The 23,123-nt window shown below is 40.4% G+C and overlaps 2 protein-coding genes across 3 annotated transcripts in view; one reads left to right on the plus strand and one right to left on the minus strand.

Annotated features, from left to right (window-relative positions):
- The window catches only part of RNF212B (ring finger protein 212B), a 91,768-nt gene that overhangs the window by 46,543 nt on the left and 22,102 nt on the right, over positions 1-23,123 (plus strand). Inside the window, exons 1-4 of one of the 2 annotated variants that reach the window (XM_024231178.3) lie at positions 8,493-8,646; positions 10,934-11,034; positions 15,091-15,143; positions 16,135-16,209. In XM_024231178.3, coding sequence (XP_024086946.1) covers positions 10,935-11,034; positions 15,091-15,143; positions 16,135-16,209 — 228 coding nt within the window. In that variant the 5' untranslated portion in view covers positions 8,493-8,646; position 10,934. 2 annotated transcript variants of the gene reach the window in all.
- LOC112128751 (putative ribosomal protein eL39-like 5) lies at positions 2,635-2,941 on the minus strand. The gene has a single exon (XM_024231526.2). It carries the CDS (start codon positions 2,875-2,877, stop codon positions 2,722-2,724), a length of 156 nt encoding a protein of 51 aa, XP_024087294.1. The 5' UTR covers positions 2,878-2,941; the 3' UTR covers positions 2,635-2,721.

Raw genomic sequence — 23,123 nt, forward strand, 5'->3', positions numbered from 1 at the left:
GCTATTTTATTTTTTTATTATAATTTTCTTTTTTGGTAAAACGGAGTAGAAACTTTATTCGTTGATCAGGGAATGGAGAAGAGGAGTTTGTGCTCAAAGCACCTTCTCTCTGTAATTATTTTAAAACAAAAAGTTACAATTTATGGTATTAGAAAGCAGGACAATGGTTGCCTTTAGGGGAGATGGTGTATGGAAGCGAGCACAGGGGTTTTCTGGGTGCTGGGAATGTTATGATTTCTCAACAGGGTGGCTGATTACATGGGTGTGTTGAGTTTGTGGAAATTCAGTAAGCTATGCGTGTAAGAAATAGGCATACTTCTGTATGTATATTATACATAAATATACATGGAATATACATTAAATATCAATATACATTGAATATACATTAAATCAAACAAAAAGTGTTTTTTTGTTTGTTTTGAGACTAGTTCTTGCCTTGTCACCCAGGCTGGAGGCAGTGGTGCAATCACCGCTCACTGCAGCCTCAACCTGCAGGCTCGAGAGATTCTCCCACCTCAACCTCCCTAGTAGCTGGGACTACAGGCATGCATCAGCACGCCTGGCTAATTTTGCATTTTTTGTAGAGACAGGATTTTACTACGTTGGCCAGACTGGTCTCAAACTCCTGGACTCAGGTGATTCACCCGCCTCAGCCCCCCAAATTGCTGGGATTACAGGCTTGAGCCACCACACCTGGTCAATAAAAAGTTCTAAAAATATAAAAGTTTTTAAAAAATCTCATCAGGCAATGCCAGGCATGGTGGCTCAAGCCTGTAATGCCAGCACTTTGGGAGGCCGAGGCAGGTGGATCACCTGAGGTCGGGAGTTCAAGACCAGCCTGACCAACAAGGAGAAACCCTGTCTCTACTAAAAATACAAAATTAGCCGGGTGTGGTGGCACATGCCTGTAATCCCAGCTACTCAGGAGGCTGAGGCGGGAGAATTGCTTGCAGGTGGTGGAGGTGGAGATTGAGGCGAGCCAAGATTGTGCCATCGCACACCAGCCCGGGTGACGAGAGTGAAACTCTGTCTAAAAAAAAAAAATCTCATCAGGCTCCTTTTAGAAGTTGTTTATCTGATAATAAAATTCACCTGGAAATGCAAATGAGTTAGAACGGTCAAAGCAACTCTGCAAAAGAACAGGCTGGCCAGGCGCAGTGGATCAAGCTGTAATCCCAGAGCTTTGGGAGGCCAAGGCAGGAAAATCACTTGAGGCCAGGAGTTTGAGGCCAGCCTGGCCACATAGTAAAATCCTGTCTACCAAAAAAAAAAAAAAAAAAAAAATTTAACAGGTGTGGTGGCATGTGCCTGCAGTCCTAACTACTTGGGAGAATGAGCAGGGAGGATCACTTGAGCCCAGGACTTCCAGGTTGCAGTGACTTGTGATCACATTAATGCACTCAAGCCTGGGTGACACAGCAAGACTCTCTCTAAAAAAACAAAAAACAAAACAAAACAAAACAAAAACACAAGAAGAAGAAAGAACAAAGTTAGAGGATCAAGACTACACCCTTTCAAGACTTATAAGGCTACAGTAAGTGACAGTATGGTATTGGCATCAAGACAGACAAATCAATCAGTGGAACAGAATAGAGCATGCAGAAATGGGCTTGAATATGTTTAGACAACTGATTTTCCTTTTTATTTTGGTAAAATATATATAACATAAAATTTGCCATTTTAACCATTGTTAGTGTGAAATTCAGTGGCATTAGGTACATTCACAATGTTGTACAATCATCATCTCTATTTCCATAATTTTTCATAACCACTAACAGAAACTCTTCACCCATTAAGCAATTACTTCCTATCTCTCATTCCCCTAGTTCCTGCTAACCTCTAATCTACTTTCTGTCTCTATAAATCTGACTGTTCAAGATATTTCAGTGAGATTATACAATATTTCTCTTTTTGTGTCTGGCATATTTCACTTAGCATAATTTTTTCAAGGTTCATCCACGTTGTAGCATGTATCAAAACTTTATTTCCTTTATGGCTGAATAATATTCCATATATATATATACCACATTGTTTATCCATTCATCTACTAATGGACATTTGGGTTGTTTCTATCTTTTGGTTATTGTGAATAATGCTGGTATGAATATTGGTGTACACATATCTGTTTGAGCTCCTGTGTTAAATTATTTTGTATACACCTAGGAATGGAATTGCTGGGTCACATGGCAGGATAGTTCTATTTTTCACTTTTTGAGGAATCACCAAATTGCTTTCCAAAGCAGGTGCATCGTTGTACATTCCCATCAGCAATGTACAAGGGTTCTGATTTCTCCATATCCTCCTAACACATATTTTCATTTAGAAAATTATAGCCACCTCACCACGTGTGAAATGATATTTCACTGTGGTTTTAATTTGCATTTCCCCTATGACTAATGATATTGAGCATCTTTTCATGTGTCTGCTGGACACTTCTATATCTTCTTTGTAGAAATGTCTATTCAAATCTTTTGCCTATTTTTAATTGGGTTGTTTGACTTTTTTGTTGTTGAGTTGTTCTTTTTTTTGAAACAAAAGTTCTCACGTATTTATTACTGAACCCAGACTACTAGCGCACAGCAAATAAACAAACAGAAAAACTATATTTCCAATAAAACATGCCCAACTGTCCAGATAGTGGTGACATTTTTAGCTTGATATGGTAAGATGGTTATGAGCTTGATACTGCATAAATATGTGTGCCATCTCGTGCACAATTCCTTATAGATCCAGTTTGAATCTTCTCCAATGTCTCCTTTTAAAGTTGTACCTGATTTTATTATCAGTTTTCATCCAAATCCACTGGGGAATGGGACGATTTTGCTTTTGTTTCTTGGTTAGGAATTGCTTAATACTGAAAGTCTTGTGAGAAGACATGATGAGAAGCGGAATCGAATACACACCACAATGGTGGAAAAAGGAAGAGAGAGAGAGTTGTAGTTCTTTTTATATTTTGAATATTAAAACCTTATCAGATATATGATTTACTAATATTTTATCCCATTCTGTGGGTTGCCTTTCACTTTCTCGATAGTATCCTTTGTTGCACAAAAGCTTTTAATTTTAACTAAGTCCCTTTTATTTATTTTTCTTCTGTTGCCTGTGCTATTTTTGTATTTAAAAAACCATTGCCAATACAAGGTCATGAAGATTTTCCCCTATATTTTCTTCTAAGAGTTTTAGAGTTTTCACCCATACATTTAGGTCTTTGATCCATTTTGAGTTAATTTTTGTATATGGTGTAAGGTAAGGATTCAACTTTATTCTTTTGCATATGGACATAGTTTTCCCAGCACTGTTTGTTGCAGAGACTGTTCTTTCCCTTATTCAATGGTCTTGACACCCTTGTCAAAAATCAACTGACCATAGATGTGAGGGTTTATTTCTGGATTCTCAGTTCTATTCTGTTGGTCTATATATGTCTATCCTTATGCTAGAAACACACTGTTTTGATTACAGTAGCTTTGTAGTAGGTTTTGAAATTGGGAAATACGAGTCTTCCAAATTTTTTCCTTTTTAGGATTGTTTTGACTATTCTAAGTTCTTTGAAATTTTACATTAATTTTAGGATGGATTTTTCAATTTCTGAAAAAAACAGTTGGAATTTTGATAGGGATGACATTGAATCTGTATATAGCTTTGGATGCTATTGTAAACAATATTAAGTAGTGTTCTATGTACAAGCCTTGTGCCTCTCCTTGATTAAATTTATTCCTAAATATTTTATCCTTCTTGATGCTCTCACAAATGGAATTATTTTCTCTGGGCAATCAATTTTTGACAAAGGCAATTTAGTTGAGAAAAGTTAATCTTTAAAAAAAATGGTGCTGAAACAATTGGATATCCACATGCAAAACACACCCACATATGCACATGCAAACTTTAATCCATACCTCACACCACGTAGAAAATTAACTCAAATGAATCATATACCTAAATGTAAAATCAAAATTACAAATCAAGATTTCTAGAATTTTTGAAGAAAATTTCCAGAGGTACCCCATTTTCCTTTCAGAGTAGAAGAAAAGATAAGAATATTTAAAGAAAAGAAAATTTTATCTGGGTTTGGTGGCTCATGCCTGTAATCCCAGCACTTTAGGAGGCTGAGCTGGGAGGATCAGTTGAGCCCAAGAGTTTGAGACCAGCCTGGGCAACATGGGGAAACCCCATCTCTACAAAAAAAAAAAATAGAGAAATTTGCCAGGTATGGTGGTGCATGCTTATAGTCCCAGCTGCTCGGGAGGCTGAGTTAGGAGAATCACTCGAGCCTGGGAGGTTGAGGCTGCAGTGAGCCATAATCATGACACTGCACTTCAGCCTGGGCAACAGAGTGAGACCATGTCTCAAAAAAAAAAAAAAAAAAAAAAAAAAGAATTCTCAAAACTCAACAATAAGAAAATAAACAACCCAATTAAAAATGGGTAGGTTGGGCATGGTGGCTCATGCCTGTAATCCCAGCACTTTGGGAAGCCAAGGTGGGCGGATCACCTGAGCTCAGGAGTTTGAGACCAGCCTGGCCAACACGGTGAAACCCTGTCTCTACTAAAAATACAAAAATTAGCCAGGCCTGGTGGTGCATGCCCATAGTTCCAGCTACTCAGGAGGCTAAGGCAGGAGAATTGCTTGAACCTGGGAGGCAGAGGTTGCAGTGAGCTGAGATAGTACCACTGCACTTGCACTCCAGCCATGTATACCATGTATACGAAAGAACACTCAAAAAGCCCAGAACACTCAAAACCAAGATATTTTCTAGGAAAACTGTTGGTCTCTTTTTTTTTTTTCAACTGTTCAAATTTCTATTAAGTTGTTGGTTTTCTTTTTTAAAAAGCTCTGTGTATATTAAAGCTATTAGCCCTTTAGGATTTAAGTTGATTTTTTTTGTAATTTGTCACTTTGTGCTTTACTTTTCCTGTGTGTGTGTGTGTGTGTGTGTACGTGCAAAAAGTTTTTTTTAAAATTACTTAGTCAAATTTGTCAATCTTTTCTCTCTTCTAGATTTTTGGATCCTAGGAAGATTTCCTGCACACCTAGGTTATAAGAGTATTTACTAATATTTTCATCTGGTACTTGTCTGTTTAGATTTCTGATCCATTTGAAATTTATCCTGGTAAACAGTATGAGAAACAGACTCAATTTTATATTTTTTCAAATGGCTATTCAGTTGTCCCAATTCTATGTATATAAAAATTCAATTCCCCATGCACACTTACCAATTAAAATTTATTAACGTACTTGGTTCTATTTCTAGACTTGATTCTGTTTCATTGGTCTACACGTTTATGCACCAATACCACACTTTAAATTACAGACGTTTTATAATATATTTTAATATTGGATGGGGCTAATGCCCCACTCCACATGGCACTAAAATATTTTCCAGTGAAAAATTTTATTTAAGTAGAATTAAGATTACTCAGGCATGATGCCACGTGCCTGTAATCCCAGCTGCTGGGGAGGCTGAGGCAGGAAGATCATTTGAGGTCAGGAATTTGAGACCAGCCTGGGCAACACAGTGAGACCTTGTCTCTTAACAAAATATTAGAAATTAGGGCTGGGTGCGGTGGCTCATGGCTGTAGTCCCAGCACTTTGGGGGGCCGAGGCAGGCAGATCACGAGGTCAAGAGTTCGAGACCAGCCTGGCCAACATGGTGAAACCCCATGTTAACTAAAAATACAAAAATTAGCCAGGTGTGGTGGCGAATGCCTGTAATCCCAGCTACTTGGGAAGCTGAGGCAGGAGAATTGCTTGAACCCAGGGGGTGGAGGTTGCAGTGAGCTGAGATGGCGCCACTGCGCTCCAGCCTGGGTGACAGAGCAATACTCCGTCTCAGGAAAAAAAAAAAAAAAAAAAAAACATAGCTAGGCAAGGTGGAGGAGGCTGAGGCAGAAGGATCCCTTGAGCCCAGGTATTCTAGGCTGTAGTAAGCTATGATTGTGCCACTAAACTCTAGCCTGGGCAGCAGAGGGAGACGCCCATCTCTTAAAAACGATTATATTTAAGAAAACTATTTATGGAATAGTTTGATTTGTAACCTGAGCTAATCACTTTTTTCATGGAATACTGTTTTTACTTGAAAGAACATCTAACATACAAACTATTCAGACTTAGGTATTTGGTAGGCATTTTCTCAAAAATAAACAAAATTGCCTTGTCACTTCAAGGAAAACCAGTGACAGTATTTGTTGCCAATGATAAAATTCAAGCTTTCAGATGAAAATTAGACCTTTGGAAAACTTGTACCTGCGACTGTGAGCTTGACAGCTTCCCAAGACTCAAATACTTACCTGATGAGATAGATAGTGATGTTAACAAAAGTGATTTTTTATATTGTGTAATGAACTGTGTCAATATTTAATATTCTATAACAAAATGCACCGATGTGTATAACTCAGTGAACTAAAATTTTTCAAATGACCAGTTTGGTTTAAATGTATGATGTTACAAAATCATGCATGGGCAAAAGATCCATTTAAAGTGCAAAACAGACCAAATAATTTTAATATAACAGGCTATAAAAAGTTCATTGATATGGTTTCAGATCCCACTTTGCAATCAACTTTTAACTCAAACTTCCTGAATTTTGATGTGATATCAAAGAGAAATGTTCACAGTTATCTGAAAAGGCCATTTAAATACCATTCTCTTTCCCCACATATTTGAGTGAATCCAAATGTTCTTCACACACTCCAACCAAAACAGCTTACTGCAAAAGTTAATGCAGAAGCAAATATAGGACTCCACCAGCTTTTTATTAAGCTACATAGTAAGAGATTACAAAAATGTAAAAACAATGACACTCTTCTCACTAAATTTTTCTTGTTTTGGAAAACGTATTTTCCATAGATTATTTATATTAACATTTTGGCCGGGTGCAGTGGCTCACACCTGTAATCCCAGCACTTTGGGAGGCCAAGGAGGGTGGATCACGATGTCAGGAGTTCGAGAGCAGCCTGGCCAACACGGTGAAACCCCGTCTCTACTAAAAACACAAGAAATTAGCTGGGCCTAATGGCAGACGCCTGTAATCCCAGCTACTCGGGAGGCTGAGGCAGGAGAATCGCTTGAACCCAGGAGGCAGAGGTTGCAGTGAGCCGAGATGGCGCCACTGCACTCCAGCCCTGGCGACAGAGTGAGACTCCGTTTCAAAAAACAACAACAAACAAACAAACACACATTTAATGGGTTTATTATTGTTTTCAAATAATAAATATTTAAAATTTTCAAATAATAAATATTTAAAAATTTCTCATTTTTAATTGCTAATTTGGTAAATATTGGTAGATGCAATTTACATAAACAAAAGCTCTTTGGAGGGTCTTCAATAATTTTGTAAAGGAAGCCTGAGACCAAAAAGTTTGAGAACTACTACTCTAAGTGGATTCCTCAGGAAAAGCTCATTTGCATGCTTTTTGCCAGTGGCCTTTATACCTGAACACCATATAAGGGGATATAAATTTCTTGGATCATAGTTTCCGTGAAAATCTGGAAAATGTTGTTTCGTTATCTAGAATGCTTCTGTGGAGAAATCTGATGCCAATCTTATTCTCTGTCTCTTTTTGTTTGTTTGTTTGAGGCAGTGTCTTGCTCCCTCAACCAGGCTGGAGTGCAGTGGCGTGAACACAGCTCACTGCAGTCTCGCCCCCTGGGATTAAGTGATACACCTGCCTCAGCCTCCCTAAGTAGCTGGGACTACAGGCACCCGCCACCACACCCAGCTAATTTTTTTTTTTATTTTAAAGACGGAGTCTCTCTCTGTCTCCCAGGCTGAAGTGCAGTGGCGCGATCTCGGCTCACTGCAACCTCCGCCTTCCGGGTTCAAACGATTCTCCTGCCTCAGCCTCCTCAGTAGCTGAGATTACAGGTGCGTGCCGCCACACTCGGCTAATTTTTGTATTTTTAGTAGAAGCGGGGTTTCGCCTTGTTGGCCAGTCTGGTCTATAACTCCTGACCTCAAGTGATCCGCCCGCCTCGGCCTCCCAAGGTGCTGGGATTACAGGCGTGAGCCACCGCCCCTGGCCAAAAATTTCTGAATAAAGGTTGACTTTTTTTTAATTGAAATTTGTTAGTTCTCAATTAATATCACACTGTTCTTTGTCCGCATCATTTTTAAATTTTCCTATTTCTGATTTTACGCTATTCTTTCAAAGCACCCATTATTTTCATTTCATTTCAGAATATTAAGCAAAAGTTTTCGCCCACTTTATGACCACAATTTATATTGCGTTCTCATCGTTTATTGGAACATTAATTAGGTTTTATTTTCATCTTTTTGTTTCCACAGTGACATGTATGGGATTAGGTTACAGTGTTTATTTGTCCCCAATCTTTTAAGTGAGGTGAATTTTCCTGGGCTGCTGGGAAAAGGCTTCTAAACCCCTCTCCAGCCACCGCGAGCCGCTTCTCACCCGGTGAACGCCTCTGCGGGCCCCGCCCACGCCCCGCTCTCGCCACGGAGCCACGCCCACTGATTTAGCATACCGCCAGGCCCCGCCCACACCTCACACATCGCCTTGGCTGCGCCTAGCCTCTTGCCTCACCCGGTGCCAAGCCAGCTGTTTACTTTCCCGCCATTTCCAGCTCCTCGTGAGGAGAATTGGATGATTTCCTGAGATCTGAGGGCTTCTGGAATCACAGCGGCCAAGCGGGTAGGGAGTGTAGCCAGAAAAAGAACTGGGAAGCTTGAGACGGCTGAGGCCCCATCGCCTCTGGAAAGCAGGCGAATTTTGCCCTCGGGGTCGCCTTAATCACCCTGTTCACTGCCTTTTTTATGTTGGGTTCATCTGGTCAATTCAGGGGATGACATTGTTGCTGCCCTTAAACAAACCCGGGCATATAGAACGGGGCCTTTTCAGTGTTTTTTTAGACTCACTTGCTGGTGAAAGTTAGTGTATCACGATCAAACAAATAGGACAACGAAGCTCGTGGCACTGTGGGATGCGTTTGCGTTGAGCTGTTTATTCAGTAAATTTTTTATCGTAAATCTTACGAAGTTTGTATCCCTTAGTGGTTACACACACACACACACATCCTACGAAAAGTCCCGGTGCAGTGACTCCCGCCTGTAATCCCAGCACTTTGGGAGGCCGAGGCAGGAGAATCGTTTGAGTCCAGGAGTTCCAGACCAGCCTGAGTAACACAGAGAGGGCTTGTCTCTACAAAAAATAAAAATAAAAATAAAAAATAGCCAGGAGTGGTGGTGCTCGCCTGTAGTCCCAGCTACTTCAGAGGCTGAGGTGGGAAGATCCCTTGAGCCCAGGAATTCCAGGCTGCAGCGAGCCCTGATCTGCCACTGCACTCCAGCCTGGAGACAGAGCGAGAACCTGTCTCAAAATAATAATAATAATAATAATAATAATAATAATAATAATCCCACAAAAAAAACCTTACAAAGTCACATTTACTCAGGTATTTAACAAAGTATATAAAATTGGTATTGGCAGAAAATACAGGCTATATGGTTACCATGTCTAATACAAAAGCTATTTAATGTGGGAGCAAGAACTTTACATAGGTAATCAGGAGAGCAATAACTAAAGATGGAACTTTCGACAAGTCATTTAATTTTACTGAATATCAGGTACCTTTTTTGAAAAATGGTGGGACTGAACAAAACATTAAGTGATTTTTCAAAGCCCGTTTCAGGTCTATGATTCTGAGTTTCTTTTTTTTGAGACGGAGTCTCACTCTGTCGCCCAGACTGGAGTGCAGTGGCATGATCTTGGCTCATTGCAACCTCCTGGGTTCAAGCAATTATCCTGCCTCAGCCTCCCAAGTAGCTGGGGTTACAGGCGTGCACCACCACGCCCAGCTAATTTTTTTATTTTTAGTAGAGACGGGGTTTTGCCATGTTGGCCAGGCTGTTCTTGAACTCCTGACCTCAGGTGATCCACCCACCTTGGCCTCCCAAAGTGCTGGGATTACAGGCGTGAGCCACCGCTCCTGGCCTGATTCTGAGTTTCTGTAAAGTAGAAGGAAAGTATACAAGCTGAGACGATACTATCATTCATCAGCCCTATTTCCCTTAGATAAAATATGTTCCAAGTGGCTAATATGTGATCTTCTCTTTCTGGTTCACTACCTTCTCTTGGCTCCACTCTCACCATATCTCAGGAAATAGTTAAAAAAGAAATGGATGATTCATTTTTTGTTTTTATATTTTCGGGATTGTATTTTCTTTTTTCTTTCTTTTTTTGTTTTGAGACGGAGTCTGCCTCTGTCGCCCAGGCTGGAGTGCAATGGTGCGATCTCGGCTCACTGCAATCTCTGCCTCCCGGGTTCAAGTGATTCTCCTGCCTCAGCCTCCTGATTAGCTGGGATTACAGGCACCTGCCACCATGCTCGGCTAATTTTTAATATGTTTAGTAGAGATGGGGTTTCACCATGTTGGCCAGGCTGGTCTTAAACTTTTGACTTCAGGTGATCCACCTGCCTCCGCCTCCCAAAGTGCTGGGATTACAGGCATGAGCCACTGTGCTTGGCCAGGATTGTATTTTCTAATTACAAATTGGCACATGTATTAATCCAGAAAACCTGGGGGAAAAAAAGAGTAAAGGAAAACACACACACACACACACGCACACACACACACACACACACACACTCATAACCCCGCCACTCAAAAAAAAAAAATCTCACCACTGTCTGTCCATTACTTTTCTAAATGTGTGTTTATATATGTGTATATACATATACACACACACACACATTTATATATAAAATGTTATAACAGCCTGCTGTTATAAAAAGCAGTCTGCTTTTTTTTCACTTTATATGTACATGTACTTCTTTACAACCAATTGGAATACCCACAATGATATGCCATATCCCAAAAAGCTATCAGAAGCTAAGCAAGCATGGTTACATAGATTTTGGAACAGCTATAATTATGTTATGCCCTAGGTTATTCTTACTCTTTCTCTTTATCTGCTCCAGAATGGATTGGTTTCACTGCAACCAGTGCTTCCGAAAAGATGGGGCCCATTTCTTTGTCACCAGCTGCGGCCATATTTTCTGTAAAAAGTGTGTGACTCTGGGTGAGTGACTCAACTGTTTTCAGATTCTGGGAAAAATGTTTTCATGTAAGGATGTAAGGAGTAGCCATTTCTATGTGTGACTTAGGATAAAAATCACTTATTAGGTCAATGGTGATACAGATACTGTAGGAAACTGTCAATTTTAGAAATTGAAGGAATCCATTAATAAAGAATGGTGCTAAATTATTTAGCAAATCTATTACTTGAGGACCAGAATGTACTCATTATTGTTTGGAAGTCTGGCAGGGAAAGCTACAAGGCATCAGACTCTTCAGGGAAAAGAGATAGAATAAGTATAATGGATGGGGATAGAGGAAAGTTTGACTGATAGAAGAACCATTTCTAAAGGGGAAGTGGTCTAGTCTGTGACATCAATTTGATTAGAAATGATAATGATGATACCTTTGCAGCTTAAAAAGCAGTTTCATATCAACCAATTTTATGTAAGCCTCACCAGAAGCCCAGGTGGTAATTATTAGTAGAACCATTTTACAAATGAAGAGACTGGCTCAGAGAGGATATGTGATTTGACCAAGTTCTTATTGCTATTTCTTAGAAAGGATACTGAAATTTAAAGTTTTTTGTTTGTTTGTTTGTTTGTTTTTAATGCTGCAATACTTACAAGGTGTGTAAATCCCTAGAAGAGGGACTTGGGGTAGGTTGTTTTGATCATGGAAGATTTCACAGAAGGAGTGATGCTTCAGTAGGGTTTTGAATGATAAAATGGAATTTGCCAAGTGGATAAGGCAGGGAAGATTTATTCCAGTTCAAGAGAACAGCGTGTACAAAGACATATTACATCATAAAACCATAGTGCAGGGGACTACACATAGTTGAGATTGTTAGAGTATAAACAGTAAGGTAAGAATTGGTGAGAGATGAGGCTAGTGAAGTAGGCAGTGTCGGATGATGGAAGGCTCTATACACTGTGCTAAAGAGCCTGAACTTCATCCTGCAGGTGATGGAGACCTGTGGAAGTTTTTGTTTTGTTTTGTTTTTGACACAGTCTCACTTCATCACCCAGGATAGAGTGCAGTGGCGCAATCTTGGCTCACTGCAACCTCTGCTTCCCAGGTTCAAGCGATTCTCATGTCTCAGCCACTTGAGTAGCTGGGATTATAGGCATGCACCACCATGCCTGGCTAGCTTTTGTATTTTTAGTAGAGATGGGGTTTCACCATGTTGGCCAGGCTGATCTTGAACTCCTGGCCTCAAGTGATCCGCCTGCCTCAGCCTCCCAAAGTGCTGGGATTACAGGTGTAAGTCATTGTTTTGTTTTGTTTTAAGAGAAGAATGTTATGTACTTTCTAGCTCACTCTGGCAACGATATGGACTGGGAAAAAGAAAAACCTGGCCGGGTGCGGTGGCTCATGCCTGTAATCCCAGCACTTTTTTTTTTTTTTTTTTTTCTTTTCATAGAAATTCTATTCTGGTGAAGCAGAGAAATCATAATCAAATAAGCAAATAAATAACGTTTGGCAATGGCACTTAAAGTGAAAGAAAGGGATATAGGAAAGGGTTATTTTCTTTTATTACTATTATTATTATTATTATACTTTAAGTTTTAGGGTACATGTGCACAATGTGCAGGTTAGTTACATATGTATACATGTGCCGTGCTGGTGTGCTGCACCCATTAACTCGCCATTTAGCATTAGGTATATCTCCTAATGCTATCCCTCCCCCCTCCCCCACTCCACAACAGTCCCCAGAGTGTGATGTTCCCCTTCCTGTGTCCATGTGTTCTCATTGTTCAATTCCCACCTATGAGTGAGAACATGCGGTGTTTGGTTTTTTGTCCTTGTGATAGTTTACTGAGAATGATGATTTCCAATTTCATCCATGTCCCTACAAAGGACATGAACTCATCATTTTTTATGGCTGCATAGTATTCCATTGTGTATATGTGCCAAATTTTCTTAATCCAGTCTATCATTGTTGGACATTTGGGTTGGTTCCAAGTCTTAGCTATTGTGAATAGTGCCGCAATAAACATACATGTGCATGTGTCTTTATAGCAGCATGATTTATAGTCCTTTGGGTATATACCCAGTAATGGAATGGCTGGGTCAAATGGTATTTCTAGTTCTAGATCCCTGAAGAATCACCACACTGACTTCCACGATGGTTGAACTAGTTTACAGTCCCACCAACAGTGCAAAAGTGTTCCTATTTCTCCACATCCTCTCCAGCACCTGTTGTTTCCTGACTTTTGAATGATCGCCATTCTAACTGGTGTGAGATGGTATCTCATTGTGGTTTTGATTTGCATTTCTCTGATGGCCAGAAAACCTAGGCATTACCATTCAGGACATAGGCATGGGCAAGGACTTCATGTCTAAAACACCAAAAGCAATGGCAACAAAAGCCAAAATTGACAAGTGGGATCTAATTAAACTAAAGAGCTTTTGCACAGCAAAAGAAACTACCATCAGAGTGAACAGGCAACCTACAAAATGGGAGAAAATTTTCGCAACCTACTCATCTGACAAAGGGCTAATATCCAGAATCTACAATGAACTCAAACAAATTTACAAGAAAAAAACAAACAACCCCATCAAAAAGTGGGCAAAGGATATGAACAGACACTTCTCAAAAGAAGACATTTATGCAGCCAAAAGACACATGAAAAAATGCTCAATCCCAGCACTTTGGGAGGCTGAGGCGGGCGGATCACAAGGTCAGGAGATTGAGACCATCCTGCTAACACGGTGAAACCCCGTCTCTACTAAAACTACAAAAAATTAGCTGGGCATGGTGGCGGGCGCCTGTGGTCCCAGCTACTCAGGAGGCTGAGGCAGGAGAATGGTGTGAATCCCGGAGGCAGAGCTTGCAGTGAGCCAAGATTGTGCCACTGCACTCCAGCCTGGGCGACAGAGCAAGACTCCATCTCAAAAAAAAAAAAAAAAAAAGAAAAGGAAAAGAAAAACCTTTAGTCCCCAGAGAAAGAACAGTCAAGTTAAGTAGCCTCAGGGGAAGCTTTTTTCTCTTTACAAATCTCATGACCTTTTAAAGTTGTCGCTAATGTAAAAAGCTGTTTACTATGGTAACAGCAGCTCACTTTGGAGTGGTTTGTCTCCGTGAAGCATATGCCATGTGATGTTTTCTCCCGACATGGCATTTGTCTTAATCAATGACCAGTCCCACTACTAAAATTTCACTTTACAGAGAAAGATTAGGAATCTTAATTTTTGCTTCTTTCAGATTGGGTTAATTGGGGAATGAGAGTAGCAGAGCTTCAAAGCAAGATTAACAAATATTAGCAAAGCGATGACAAGGTAGGCATAACTGGGGAGTTTCTTACAGTACCCAATGTGTGCCTGCTGTCAGGTCAATAGAATAGAAAAGAGTAACTTAAAGTTAAGATCTTTGGTATCTTGTACTCTTCCTTACTCTTGTAAATGTACTCCAGTACTTCTGCTGGGAGTTTAGAATTGTCCCTTCTGTCCCACAGAAGAAAATTGGGAATTTATAAAAAGATGGGGCAGGAGGTGCTGGGGTGGTGGCTCATGATTATAAACTCATCACTTTACGGGGGCCAAGATGGGAGGATCACTTGAGCCCAGGAGTTCAAGACCAGCTTGAGCAACATAGGGAGACTCCATCTCTAAAGATAATAACAAAATTAAAATGAGCTGAGGTGGTGGTGTGCGCCTGTGGTCCCAGCTAGTTGGAAGGCTGAAGCAGGAGGATCATTTGAGCCCGGGAAGATGAGGCTGCAGTGAGCCATAATTGTGCCACTGCATTCCAGCCTGGGTGACAGAGCGAGACCCTATCTCAAAGAAAAAGTAAAATAAAATTTAAAAAGATAGGGAGATGGGTAGACGTACGGTGTGAAAGCCCTACTTATACCTCAACATACTAGTTTGGAAACACTTCTTTAGAGAACAGAGCTTAAGTTGATGTCCTTTTATAAGACAATGATGTTCTAAATTCAGTAAGAACCCTTTTTTTCTTCTCTTGCTAGCATACTAGATTGTTGCCATGTACTGTAACTCTTTAAATCTTACCTCATGCTCATGAAAGCCAAATAGTTTTTTTCCCTTTTCCTCCCAGAAAAATGTGCTGTTTGTGGAACTGCCTGCAAGCATCTGGCTCTTTCTGATAATGTAAGTTTTTCTCCCCCTGCCACAAACCATCTCATCCCATTCCTGGCCTGTAGGAAGTATATACAAAGTGCAGATGGTGAATTGTTTCAAAAAGAAAGAGAAGAAGACCGGGCATGGTGGCTCACACCTGTAATCCCAGCACTTTGGGAGGTCAAGGTGGGTGGATCGCCTGAGCTCAGGAATTTGAGACCACCCTGGGCAACATAGTGAAACCCTGTCTCTACTAAAATACAAAAAATTAGCCAGGTATGGTGGTGGTGGCCTGTAGTCCCAGCAACTTGGGAGGCTGAGGCACGAGAATTACTTGAGCCCGGGAGGCGGAAGTTGCAGTGAGCTGAGCTCGCGCCACTGCACTCCAGCTTGGGCTCAGAGTAAGACTCTGTCTCAAAAAAAAAAAAAAAAGGCAAGCAAGCAAGCAAAGAAACAAACTTGCAGATAGCAGTTTGTAAAAAGAGTATAAATAACAGGCCAGCTGAGGAGGCTCACACCTGTAATCCCAGCACTTTGGGAGGCTGATGCGGGTGGATCACCTGAGGTCAGGAGTTCGAGACCAGCCTGGCCAACATGATGAAACCCCTGTCTCTACTAAAAATACAAAAATTAGCTGGGTGTGTTGGTGGGCACCTGTAATCCCAGCTACTCAGGAGGCTGAGGCAGAAGAATCACTTGAACCCAAAAGGCGAGGGTTGCAATGAGCCTAGATCACACCACTGCACTCCAGCCTCAGTGACAACAGCAAAACTGTCTGAAAGAAAAAAAAAGAGTATAAACAACAGATGGAAGCATTATTTGTGACCACTGTTACAGAAGCACAAGGTAAGGAGAACTGGACATATAATGTACATCTAGAAGAGTGGTGATCTCCCTTTTACGCACAGTGGAGACAATGCCAGGTACATTAGAAAAGGTGGTACATCCTTTGTCATATTAGTCAGTATTTTATTTTATTCAGTTGTGGATATTCTCACAGTGTGTATTGCTCTCTTTATAGCTGAAGCCTCAGGAGAAGATGTTTTTCAAAAGTCCTGTGGAGACAGCTTTGCAGTATTTTAGTCACATCTCTCAGGTATGAGAATCAAAAGTGAAGAAAATCTGATTCTCCAGGCAAATTCTAATTGCATCTTATTCCTTTATAAAAGGTTTTCTTTAAACTGCATTTGTACACAATGGAGGGAAATTGACTGCTTTCTTTGCTTTCTTCCTTGATGATACAAATTTCAATCAGTTAACTTTTTATTGACCCAGAATCTGTGATAGGCTGTAAAATCACTACGTAGCTAACATCTTGCCTTGTATTTCCTAGTTGTATTAATTAATTTCTATGACTAAAGGTTGTTCTAGAGAGCTTTATCATTTTTCTCAGCAGATAGATGCATCTTCTAAAAATTGCTTTGAGGATACAGGCCTGGCCCTGCAAACAATGGGTTTGATGGTTTAACTTGCAACCAGTAGTTTATAGCACTAAGTTTACGAGAGTATTTCTTGTTTCCCATTCTCACTTTTCAATAACCTTTTTAGTAATACTTACCTCTTCATTTAGTGTTCATAACTGGTTGCTTGAATTTTAGGAAATATCTTTTCTTGATGTGTCATATGTTGGCATACTATTGACTTGGTCAGGAGCAACAGGAATGTAGAAGAAGGTAGAGAGAAGGCAGGACAACCATTTGAGAGAGTTCCCAAGTTGTAAAAACTTTCGTTTTTTTCTTTCTACTCCCCAGTTCTCTTAAATTATTCTATAGTCTCATGGAATTCCTATCTTGGCATATTTCTTGAGATTTTTATCACTGTTCCCTTTCTATACTCTTACTTCTTATTCTTTTGAAAGTACCCCTTTTCTAAACCTCAAGATGATCCTTAGTCATTTTCTGGTTGAAGATTTAATTTTTCGTCAGTGTCCTGCCTCTCAATCCTCACTCTAGAGATAGAGTAAGGGAAATTAAGGCTTGCTGCTTGCTGTCTTTAACTGCTTGGTTGAGCCATCATATTTGACATACACTATATTTAACATTGTAAGTATATTAAAATCCAGCTGAGACTCAAGGAGAAATGTAAACAAGGTCATAGGAACAAGAGAAAGAGCAGACCTTTAGTTAATAAATAAACCTAGGCATAGTTAATGATCAGTAGAGAAATCATATGTAGTCTGAATCCTAACCTGCCTGATCATGGGACCAATTACACATGGTCAAGTAATCAAGATAAAAGAAATGGAAAGTGTCAGTTAATCATCACTTCAGTGAAGGGCCAATTTGGTGAAGTCAGCAAAGTCTGAAAATGTGTTTTCCTAACTTGTGAAGCTGAATAACTGATCCAATACCTAGATTGTTTCATTCAGGCTTCTGCTCAAAACATTCTTCTTCAGTCAGTCCTTTAGTGACTCTCATATTTCAAATAGTAGCCCCAACATTTTCTACTCCTTACCATGCTTTTTTTTCATTGTAGTTCTTTTCTCTAATATTATGTTGTATATTTGTTGTCTGAATCCTGCACTGGAATATAAGCTCCATGAAAACAGATTTGGTTGGTTTTGTTTATTGTTCTCTTTTAATTAGTCCTTAATAAGTAGTGGACACTCAAAACGTTGTCATTGAATGAATGAATGGAATGTTGTTCTAAATATCTATTTATGTTTTTACATTCTCCAATCTCTACAATGACTTAAGGCCATTTTTCTGCTGTACTTTGTGCTAATAGTTGATCAAGCTAACTGTTTTGAATTCTTTACTCACCTCAAGATAATCTTTCTGAGGGATTGGAGAACCTCATATAGATCTGTAAGTCTGTAAGTTTTCTTTTCTTTTTTTTTTTTTGAGATAGAGTCTTGCTTTTATCTGTCGCCCAGGCTGGAGTGCAGTGGCGAGATCTCAGCTCACTGCAACCTCCGCCACCAGGGTTCAAGCGATTCTCCTGGGGGCGGGGCAATTTCAGTCTTACTCATCTTGTATGTCAGCTCCTAACATAGTACAAGGAGCATAGAAGGATTCAATAAATAGTTTTTGAAAGAATTAATGAAATAATCTTCCCTATTGAAGTTTTCCTTTAATGTATATGAAATATAGTAAAGTGATAATACTGGGAAAACTGTTGGTGTAGAAATCTAATGACCAACTTGGCCTGCTAACTTATAGCTTTATTTCTTTGAACCAGTCATACTTCCTCACATGTAATATGAAATAATAATACTTATCCTACTTCTTGTAAAGATCCAACGAGACAATGTTTATGGAAATATTCTAAAAACTGTAAAGTACTTTAAAAAAAGACAAACAAAAAACAGAGACTGTCTTGCTATATTGCCCAGGCTGTTCTCAAACTCCTGGCCTCAAGCAGTCCTCCCACCTTGCCCTCCCAAAGTGCCAGGATTACAGGTGCGAGCCACCATGCCCAACCTGAAAACTGTACTTTATTAGTTTAAAGAATAATGTGGAAAAGTCATGAAAGGTTATGAGTGATCACAAACCCACTTAAAAATAGTTGAAGATCATATAAGTAAAAAGAAGCTTGTATTTTAAAAAATTGTTGGCCGGGTGCGGTGGCTCACACTTGTAATCCCAGCACTTTTGGAGGCTATGGTGGGCGGATCACCTGAGGTCGGGGGTTCGAGACCAGCCTGACCAACATGGAGAAACCCCGTCTCTATTAAAAATAAAAAATTAGCCAGGTGTGGTGGCACGTGCTTTTAATCCCAGCTACTTGGGAGGCTGAGGCAGGAGAATCACTTGAACCCAGGAGGCGGAGATTGCGGTGAGCCGAGATCGCACCATTGTACTCCAGCCTGGGCAACAAGAGCAAAACTCCGTCTCAAAAAAAAAAAAAAAAAAGAAATTGTTTTCAAAGGGAAGTATAAACACCCCATCTACTTTTTTTTTTAGGTCCACTAGTTTTCATGCAATCACCTTCTTTTTTAATAACAGCTTTATTGAGATGTAATTTACATACCATAAAATTTACCCTCTTAAAGTATGCAATTAAGTGGTTTTTAATACATCCGCAGAATTGTGCAAACACTACTGCCTAATTTTCAAACATTTTCATCACCCCAGAAAGAAGCTCTGTACTTATTGGCAGGCACTTCCCAAACCCTTGCTACCCTCCCCATCCCCAGGCGATCACTAATTTACTTTCTGTTGCTATGGTTTTGCCTGTTCAGGACATTTCATAAATATGGAATCGTATAATGTACGGTCTTTTGTGACTTGCTGCATTCACTAAGTATAATGCTCTCAAGTTTCATCCATGTTGTAGCACCTCTATTAGGACTTTATTAGTATTTCATTCCATTTTATGGCCAAATAACAATCTATTATATAAATGGATATACATTTTACTTATCCATTCATTAGTCGATAGACATTTGGGTTGTTCCTACTTTGGGGCTATTATAAGTAATATTGCTATGGAACATTTATGTGCAAGTTTTTACATGGACATACATTTTTATTTCTCTTGGGTATATACCTAGGAGTGGAATTTCTGGATCAAATGGTAACTCTATATTTAACTTTTTTAGGAACTGCCAGACTGTTTTCCCAAATGGCTGTACCATTTTACATCCTTAGCAGCTGTTTTAGTCTGTCTGGGCTGCTATAATAAAATACCTTAGACTGGGCAATTTCTAAATAACAGAAATTTAATTCTCACAGTTCTGGAGGCTGAGAAGTTCAACATCAAGGTGCCAACAGATTCAGTGTCTGGTGAGGGCTTACTCTTTGCTTCCAAGATAATGCCTTCTTGCTGCATCCTCACATGGCAAAAGTGGCAAAGAGGCTCCTTCAAGCCTCTTTTTATTTATTTTTTTGAGACAGGGTCTCACTCTGTCAGAAGGGCTGGAGTGCAGTGTTGTGGTCATGGCCAGTGGTGCAATCATGGCTCCCTGCAGCCTTGCCCTCTTGAGTTCAGGCGATCCTCTCACCTCACCCTCCCAGGTAGCTGGGACTACAAGCACGTCACCACATCTGGCTAGTTTTTGTATTTTTTTTTTTTTAATAGATACAGGGTTTTCCCATGTTGCCCAGGCTGGTCTCGAACCCCTGGGTTCACGCAATCTGCCCGCCTCAGCCTCCCAAAGTGCTGCAATTACAGGCGTGAGCCACTGCGCCCTACCCCAAGCCTCTTTTTTTTTTTTTTTTGAGGCGGAGTCTCGCTCTGTCGCCCAGGCTGGAGTGCAGTGGCACGATCTCGGCTCACTGCAACCTCCGCCTCCCGGGTTCAAGCAATTATCCTGCCTCCACCTCCTGAGTAGCTGGGATTACAGGCATGCGCCACCACACCTGGCTAATTTTTGTATTTTTAATAGAGATGGGGTTTCGCCGTGTTGGTCAGGCTAGTCTCGAATTCCTGACCTCGTGATCCGCCCACCTCAGCCTCCCAAAGTGCTGAGATTACGGTCATGAGCCACCGCGCCCGGCCCGCAAGCCTCTTTTTATAAGGACACTAATCCCATTCACTAGAGCAAAGCCTTCATGACATAATCACCTCCTAAAGCCTCCATCTCTTAATACTATTGCATTGGGAGTTGAGTGTCAACAAATGAATTTTTGTGGGACACAAATATTCAGACCACAGCAGGCCAGTAAATATTTTAAGCTTTGCAGGCCGTACAACTTCCGATGCTGCCACCCAACTCTGCTGTTGTAACATGGAAGCAGCCATAGACAGCATGGAAGCAAATGTGTATAATTATGTTCCAATAAAACTTATTTACAAAAACAGACAGCTGGTATGGTCAGTTGTTTGCTGACCCTTGGTCTATTTTATGGTTTTTAAAAGATTTTTGAAGTCACATATGTTTTTACTAATATATACATACATAATTGCTACATATACTGTTGGAATAAAATCAGGTCAAGATTTGATTTCATCAAGAGACCAGAGCTTCTCCATCCCTCCTTTGAATTAAGAATTTGAACAACTGAGGTACTCAGTGGGCCAGGCGCAGTGGTTCACACCACTTTGGAGGCCAAGGTGGGAGGATTGCTTGAGGCCAGGAGTTTGAGACTAGCTTGGGCAACATAGTGAAACCCCATCTCTACAAAAAATTTAAAAATTAGCTGGGCATGGTGGCGCACACCTGTAGTCCCAGCTACTCAGGAGGCTGAGGTGGGAGAATTGCTTGATCCCAAGAGGTTGAGGCTGCAGTGAGCCATGATTGCACCACCATACTCCAGCTTGGGTAAAAATAGAAAAATTAAAAAGAGATACTCAACGGTGCTTTTGAAGAAAAGTTGTATTTAGTTTGATATTATTTTACCTAAAAAGGAAAAGCTGTCAGTATTTAGGACTTCTGAAACAGCGTAGTTGAATTCTTCATCACTACTGAGCAGGGGGTTGAGGAACCTTAGGCCAGTGTGAGGTAGTAGTCCTTTGATCATACAAACTATGCAACCCAAAACACAACCCTCTGCCTGGTGGGCTGCTGTGGCTCTCATTCAGAGTGAGTACTTCACACATCTTACTAACAATCCTCCAATTGTTTTGCTAAGAAAGCATTTTTAGGGTTCTTTTTTGTTCAAATCTGTTCCCTCTGAACCGTCACAATAATCTATTTCAATTACAAATCTGAACAAGTAACTGACTTTTCAAAATCATTTGGTGCCTTCCTATCACCTAAGTTTCAGACTGCTCAGAGGGATACATAGTTACCTTAATGTTCTGGTTCCTCCTAACCTCTCCAATTTCAGTCACAACTACCATCTCACATCTCATGTACAAACACAAGTTATTACATAAGGTTATTTATTACCTAATCTATTAGGCAGATTTAGTTCTTTGCAGTTCTTTTACAGACCATATACTTTCATACCTTTATACCCGAAATGCCTGACTTCTACACTTTAAAAACTAAGTTAGGCCGGCCGTAGTGGCTCACGCCTGTAATCCCAGCACTTTTGGAGGCTGAGGGGGGTGGATCACCTGAGGTCAGGGGTTCAAGATCAGCCTGGACAGTATGGTAAAACCCTGTCTCTCCTAAAAATACAAAAAATTAGGCAGGTGTCGTGGTGGCACGTGCCTGTAATCCCAGCTGCTTAGGAGGCTGAGGCATGAGAATCGCTTGAACCTGGGAGGCAAAGGTTGCAGTGAGCCTAGATTGCACCACTGCACTCCAGCCTGGGTGACAGAGCGAGACTCTATCTCAAAAAAAAAAAAAAAAGACTGAATTAATAGTTACCTCTTAATCATTTTCTCTATATCTTGTACGTACTTGTGTTCTGCATATAACCTAGTGTTTTACTTATTAGTTCATGTGTCAGAAGGTCTCTTCTACTAGACTGTGATAAGCTACTGTGAACCTGGAAAATCTGAGACAAGTCTCAGTTAATTTAGAAAGTTTATTTTGCCAAGATTGAGGACATGCGCCTCAGAAGGTTCAGACGACATGTGCCCAAGGTGGTCAGAGTGCAGTTTGGTTTTATACATTTTAGGGAGATGTGAGACATCAATCAACATATGTAAGATGAACATTGGTTCGATCTGGAAAGGTGGGACAGCTCAAAGTGGGAAGGGGCTTCTAGGTCATAGGTAGATAAGAGACCAATGGTTGCCTTCTTTTGAGTTTCTGATTAGCCTCTCCAAAGGAGGCAATCAGATATGCATATATCTCAGTGAGCAGAGGGGTGACTTTGAATAGAATGGGAGGCAGGTTTGCCCTGAGCATTTCCCAGCTTGGCTTTTCCCTTTAGCTTAGTGATTTGGGGGGTCCAACATATTTTCCTTTGACGCTACTAAAAGACAAGAACCCATACTATTCATCTTAGCATTTCCAGTTCTTATGCCTGGCGTAAAGTGTTCAGTAAAGGTTTGCTAAATGAAAGGATGAATAATCTTTGCACTATATATTTTCTGCCCCTGTGTGAGATGTTTTCTGATACCAACCAGTTCTCTGACACCAACTAGGTATGCAACAATTCAATTCAATTCAATTCAATTCCAACACTAATTCCTAGAGTTTTAGTGTCATACTTCACATGTTTTGGGCGC

This window comes from Pongo abelii, chromosome 15 (assembly GCF_028885655.2).
Source record: "Pongo abelii isolate AG06213 chromosome 15, NHGRI_mPonAbe1-v2.0_pri, whole genome shotgun sequence".
NCBI classification, from domain to species: Eukaryota; Metazoa; Chordata; class Mammalia; order Primates; family Hominidae; genus Pongo; species Pongo abelii.